We start from the raw sequence: 7392 nt of genomic DNA, 5'->3' as shown, positions 1-7392 counted from the left end.
TGGTCGACGTTTCCGCTGCCATATGTACATCAGCGCGGTCCGAGAAATGAGCAAATAAACAACAACAAAAACCTAAAATCCCTCTTGAAAAAATGCAAAAAAATTATATATATATATCACGTTGAAGCAAGCGACTGCTGTTCCAGACAGCGACAGCGCGCACGCCTCTCTCTCTCTCTCTCTCTCTCTCTTTCTGCCTCTCTCGCTCTCTGCCTCTCTCTCTCTCTCTCTCTCTTTCTGCCTCTCTCTCTCTCTGCCTCTCTCTCTCTCTCTCTCTCTCTCTCTCTCTCTCTCTCTCTCTCTATATATATATATATATATATATATATATATATATATATATATATATATATATACAGTATATACATACAGTATATAAAAGCTGCTCTTTCATATACCATTTGTTCTGTACATTTATGCTGGTTTATTCTGTACACAAACAAATCACTCAGTGTTCCCACCCCATCACTTAAAATGGGTTACATATATAAAAATAATTTCAAACCTAGTGTCCAAATTGCAGAGAAGAGAATTTCGAAAATATGGTCATGTAGCGCCCTCTGCTGTTATGTTTGTGCGTGCGTGTGTGTGTGTGTGTGTGTGTGTGTGTGTGTGTGTGTGTGTGTGTGTGTGTGTGTGTGTGTGTGTGTGTGTGTGTGTGTGTGTGTGTGTGTGTGTGTGTGTGTGTGGTACTTCAGCGCCATCGTGCGCAAACGCTACACACTCACTGATATCACAAGATGTTGGGAACCTTCCTTTGAGCTTCTGATCCATGTTGACATGATTGTTATAGAAATATTTAAACCAGCCCATTTGGCTCCAACAATCATGTCATGTTCAAAGTCACTACATTCCGCCCATTCTAATGGCTGATATTACCTGAAGCTTCATCTCTGTATCTGCACGAGTTTATGCATTGCACATCTTCCACACAGTCACCTGATTATATCACCGGCTGACTGAGTTCTTCATAATGTGCTCAATAGGTGTAAACATTTCATAACCAACAAATGTATTTATTTTCATCTTCAGGTTACATAAATGCAATACCAGAGATGAGTAATGTCCATATCCAGATGATGTTGATGATGATGATTGTGTGTCTCATATCAGCACAGTGCAAAGAGTAAAGAATAGAAATGAAAAGCATTGAATCGCATCCTGGAGCGGTGGAAAGCGATGTTCCTCTCCAGTTCTCTTCTTAGTGGATAGGAGTGTTCTGTACAGAAACCTCTTTACTGCTGCACAGAATTATTATCATTAGAATAATTAGAATTTATTTTTAAAACAGACACAAATATTTGGTTGGTATCATGAAAACACCAGTGCTGGCTTGGATTTAATTTCCCATCAGCCCTTTCCTAATCAGATAATCAGACTGAAGCAGTGACCCAGATTCCCTGTTCTAATGCAGTACCTTGCACAACATGTGTAGATGCACACAATCCCAGGCCTTCTCCAAATCCCTCTATCAGATGTAGCCTGGCTTGACATCCTCCAATGACCTCTCATAAATATTTGATATACTGCTCTGTATCTTTGCTAAAACCCAGAACCCTGATAGAAACTTTCCCTAGGAGACTGAGAAGTGTGATTCCTCTATAATTGGTACAAACTCTTTGGTCTTCTTTTCCCTCAAAGTGCTCCATCCTTTGCTCAACAATATCTTCAGTCAATACACCTAGAGGTCAACACTCCCTGGAACCTGCTCAGCAGATCTGACTCTTCAACATCTGCCATTCAGGCTCAATGCCCCTGACCTTAACATGCTGGTGACCCGTACAATTAATCCGACTCACTCAAGTGGCGATCACTTGACAGCTCTGCCCCTATCTATACCTGGGTGTACAAACATATGGCCTAATGTCTGATGATACAATCACATATCTGAACTTTGACCTTCGGCACAAATTGTACCAAGTACCAAACTACCAGGAATACAATTCATGGCTTGCACAGAAGTGTAATAACAATTGCAACACACAGGTTGAGCTCCAGGAGGCCATTTGTCCCGATCACACCTCTCCAAACACGTCCATCATTTCAAACCGAAGCACTGAAGTCTATCAGTAGCACAGTGGTGTCAGTATGTTGTATCCCTGTCCAAGTACCTGCACCGTTATTTACAAGATAATACAAAGAGTCGAGTTACAAAATCAAGGAGAACCACGAGCAGCGCTGTAGCTTAAAGATGAACGATAAACTAAATGTGCATTTCATTTCTCTGTCCTTAGATGGAGGCAGAGTATTATAAAATAATGGATCTGGATTCTCTACTCCAGTCAACTAATGGATCTCAGCTAAAGTATTTACGAGACGATTCCCACAGCATAAAGTATTTACGAGCTTTTCCAGGTGTGTTAGAAAAGTACAAAAACAACAACAACAACAACAACAACTGGCATCTCAAGTACCTGGAACTGGGAACCATTACTGCTAAAATCAAATGAAGCCTGTAAGATGTGTAAGTTATTTAATATTTGCAGCGTACCACATGGCACAAAGGTGAGGATTAGTTACAAGAGAAAATTGTTAGCTTTTATTTTAATTCTTCTTAGCAATAAACAAATCATTAATTAAATATATATACAATATAAAAACAGTAATGGGAAGATTTATGACAAACTCCACTCAAGAAATAATATTTTGTACAACATGATCTTACACTTAACACACTATTTTAAATTTATATATCTTTGCTGTTTTACTACTTAAAGCAAAAAATCCAACCACATTTCCATCACAGGAACTTCCTATGAGATCCGATTCATCTTATTTAAACAAGCAAAACTCAAACATGGATGAGGGCTTTCATTACAATAAAAAAATGAATAGAAATAATTAGATTTACGATGAACGTTTTTGTTTAGTATAGTATCATTTTTAACCATTTTCAGAATTCAGATCTAAAGTTGAGATTTTTCTCCACTGGTTTGGGATAATAACCTATAATAACAGATCATAACCCAGTTATAACATATAACAACAAAGTACATCATTTTTAAATTCAAATTTAATTCAAAATTTTATTGGTCACAAACATGTTCAAAAACAATAAAAGGTCTGAAATTTGTAGAAGTAAAAAATATGAGAAATCCAGTAAAGTTTAAGTTATCAACCAAAATCGTGTATCATGTCCGTGAACAAGATATAAACATTAAAATTTGCTATTATTCCAAAAATGACTGCATGGGATTTTCTTCATTGACCTTGTTCACTGAACCTAACATTTCAAACACTGAATGTTTTAATCCTCTCTGTGCTGAAGTTTGAACCTTTCAGAGAATCTTGTATACATGACATGCAGTAAATGCTATGAACAGCGCCACACTGTGGTCATTTTACTCCATAGCAGATTGTTTTTTACTGTGTATTAATTTAGAAAAAAAAATTACTTTTGCTTTTAAGTTTTTGATGATTAAAGTTAAATAAATAAATTTATTTCAAGTTTAAAAATTCTGTCATTCCTCAAAAATAAATATGTACAATTTATAACAGAATTAGTAACATTTTAAACATAAACATTTAGGGATGCTGTACGGTACTAATTTATAATTTTATCTTCTAAATCATTTAAGAACAATTTAAATTAATTAAGATGTATTTTTTAAGTAGTGCAAATGTTGTACAATATAATGGTTTCATAATTATTGGTTCCCCTCTTAGTGGTGCCCTGATTTTCTGATGTGCTCAGAATTAGTGAATAAATTTATATAGAAAAAAGGACACAAAACATTGCATTTTGTCGAGAATTTTCTTTTTATATCTATAGTCTTACCTGTGAAAGCCAACAACCACAATTCTGTCTTGTTTTTGCTGATCTTTGGATGAAAAAGAGGATTTAAAAAATATATATATATATTTTTTTTATTTCTAGCATTCTCATATAAAAAATACTGTTATTAAGAGAATCATTTTTGTTTTGTTTTTTTGAGCAACATTTTATAAATTTTTATTATTCAGTTTAAGGCTTAATGCTGAGTCTAAACTAAAATATAAAGAAAACGTTAGAAACAAGAGTGAAAACTACAATAGAAAGAAATAACTAAAACCTAAAAGAAAACAACAACACTGACAACAACTATAACAGAGGAAGTAAACAGTCCTCAAAGACAAAAGACAATTACAATAATGAAAAAAATTACAACTGAGTGGAAAATTCTAAAACAAGAAAGTATAGAAGACAAAAGACAATAACAACAATGACAGCAACTATAACAATGAGGGAAAAGTGAAACATGGGAGAAAATAAACGATGACAACAACAACTACATTTACAAGAGAGAGAGAATAAAGTAAAATATCCAAGAAATTCGATGATAACAACAATGACAAGTACAACAGCGTGTAAAAATAATCTACACAAAAAAGACAAAACAAACAAACAAACAAAAAAAACAATAGCAACAATGACAACCGAGGGGGAAAAAACAAAAACAGAAAGACAGTAACAACAATAAAAAAACCTTGCACAAAAGAGAAAAAAAATTGAAATGGAAAAAAGATAACAACAATGACAACTACAGAAAATAATACAAAAAAATGTAATTGTTCAGTTGTAAATTTTGCCTCAGTGTGAGTTTGAGTTTTTACTGTGTACAGCCCATCATTATGAAGAGAGGCAAAATATTCAGGAGATTACAAGCCTGTGAATAAAACAGAGAGCAAGTGAACTCTCTGCCACTCCGTCTCTCTCTCTCTCTGATGAAGGACCGTCTGCCATGTTAAACATACCTAAAGTGGTATTTAAAGAGGCACAGAACACAGAAGCTGTGATCTCCCAGTAGCTTACGAGTGCAAACGGCCTTTTAATAACACACGGCTGTCAGTTACACGGTATGACACGGTGAGTGGAGACGTGTCATCATCACAGAGAAAGCCATCAGCATGTTCCCTCACATAAAAAACCTGACAAAGATATGATACGTGAAATTCACCTGCAGAAATTTTATTTCATTGTGTGTGTGTGTTTGTGTGTGTTTGTGTGTGTGTTTGTGTGCAAGTGAGACTGTTAAAGAGAGAGATAGACTACATATCTGTGTGTGCGTGTGTGTGTGTGTGTGTGTGTGTGTGTGTGTGTGTGTGTGTGTGTGTGTGTGTGTGCCCTGTCTGATGCCTGAGGTGCTATTGCACAGATGAAAGCCTTCTGATGAGGTGTGGATCCTTGGGCTCGTGACAGCTGTATATTAATCTACAGAACTTCAGACAAATCAAACAGATTCTCTTTTTCTCGTGTGAAAAAAAAGCATCATAAACCCCAGAGCCCGGTTCATGAGCCTGGGCTACGGCACATGAAACAAAACACAGATCATCTTTAAGGGCCTGAGTGCCTTTGAAACACCACCAGCTGCCTCTGCCTCTCTTTTCAGACTTTTTTCTCACTTCATCAAACTCGAGCCATATTGTGACAGATGAAGGCAGAACATCCACAAACTAATTTAGTAATTGAGAGATGAAACGGACGAGGTCCGAACTCTGGGAGCTTTCTTTGGACTCAGAACATCAAACGAGCCACACTATGGCACAGATCGCTCCCAATGAGAACTTTCAAGGCCTCAATTTTTTTTGAAAATTGGCAATTGGACTGCATTATTAATGCGAACAATCAATAATTATAAATGTGGAATTTTTTTGTGATGCTGGAGATAAATGAATGAAAGAAAATATCACAGCAGTCAAAAGATACACAGAACCGCTGGTCCAATATTCTACAGAACATCAAATTATACACATTATAGCATTTATCTCATGAAGCATATTCAAGAAAGTACATTTCTTTTTAATGTCAAGAAACATTATTAAACACTAGTAGTAATAATAATAACAATAACAATAATAATAATAACAACAACAACAACAACAATAATAATAATAATAATATAATAATAATAATAACAATAGTAATAATAATAATAATAATAATAATAATAATACTTTTGTTTTAAATGTTTTAAAATATTTCATTGTATTCCATCTTTTTTAATTATTATTCATTCATTCATAAATTTCAAGCTGCTGAAATTTTCTGTCACTGCTTTTTTCTTTCAATAATTGTTTATTTTTATTTCAATATTTTTGTCTATATCATAATCTTTGCTTAGAACTGCTTATCTTATCATAATAATTTATAATCCCACTCTCTGGTGTTTATAATAATTTATAATCCCACTCTCTGGTGACACCCAAAAGAGGATAAGGTTCCCTTCTTGATCTGGTTCCTCTCAAGGTTTCTTTCTCATATCATCTCCTAAAGTTTGAATTTAATTAAATCTCTACTGTTATTTTATTAGGACATAAGACTGGGTCATCCATCTGTTGATATGACATCAGTATGGTGGGCTAATTAAATAATTAATAAGTGCTTTATCTCACTCTAACAAATAACCTTTGTTAAAATCTAAGAATGATTTGAACTGGACATTTAAATTTCACTTTCTCTCCTTTTCCTTTATTAAATATAAATTTTTATATTTATAAATCTTTAATTTTGACACTGTTGTCCTCTCTGGATTCCTCTTGTATGTGTGAGCTCCTTCAAAATTTACTGCCAGGTTTGAATCTTATCATTTAATTTTCTCCCTTTCAGCCTTTCAGTGTGACTTATCTAAACAATTGCTCTTAAAATCACACAGATCACAGACACCAAGGTCTGAACTATTCAATCATTACTAATACTCCTCTAAATAGCTACAAACAGAACTGCTTGTATTGGTCTGTAGATACTGACAGTGAAGAGCCAGTTGTTGACAGACAGTCATCTGACACAAAACTTTATTGGCAAGTAATTCTCTCAGCGCTTTATAGCATCATATCGACATCGAACCACGAGTCAAACTGTACACAAGCGTGGACCATTCTCATCCCCAGCAGCTTGTCTGTATCAGACGTATATGTATATATGTGTGTGTGTGTGTGTGTGTGTGTGTGTGTGTGTGTGTGTGTGTGTGTGTGTGTAGCACAACAAATGTGGCCAGCTCTGAGCGAGCCCAGCCTACACACTAACTCATTTATAGCTGACCCCATCACCAGGCCTATCGGGAATCCTCTGCTTTCTCCTGATTTCACACTCCAGTACTGACCAAAGCTGTTTTCTGAAATTTTACAATTTTAGACATCTAGTTTTTCAAGGTGATTTTGTGATTTTTTTTTTTTTTGTGGAACTCCAATTTTGTGATCAGTGCAATTTTGTCTACCTTAATTTTGTCTACCTAAAAGTCTACCTTAATTTCTAAAAAGCTACCATTACTGCTTCACTACCATTACTGAGTACTTATTAGTTTATGTGTGCTTTGGTGCTTCATGTTACCTACAATAAAAAAAATATATATATATAAAGAGAATGAAGAAGATGAAGAAGAGGAGAAGAGGAAGAAGAAGCTAATTTTTATACTT

The 7392-nt window shown here is 34.9% G+C and overlaps 1 protein-coding gene across 2 annotated transcripts in view; it reads right to left on the bottom strand.

Annotated features, from left to right (window-relative positions):
* dock10 (dedicator of cytokinesis 10) overlaps nucleotides 1-158 on the bottom strand; it is an 85143-nt gene extending 84985 nt beyond the window's left edge. For both annotated transcript variants that reach the window (XM_060875295.1, XM_060875303.1), the window contains exon 1: nucleotides 1-158. This exon is cut by the window's left edge and continues 89 nt beyond it. In XM_060875295.1, the coding sequence (XP_060731278.1) occupies nucleotides 1-22 (22 nt within the window). In that variant the 5' untranslated portion in view covers nucleotides 23-158.
* Nucleotides 159-7392: the final 7234 nt, after the last annotated feature.

Source organism: Tachysurus vachellii, chromosome 1 (assembly GCF_030014155.1).
Source record: "Tachysurus vachellii isolate PV-2020 chromosome 1, HZAU_Pvac_v1, whole genome shotgun sequence".
Taxonomy (NCBI): Eukaryota; Metazoa; Chordata; class Actinopteri; order Siluriformes; family Bagridae; genus Tachysurus; species Tachysurus vachellii.
This window is presented reverse-complemented; position numbering and strand designations above follow the sequence as displayed.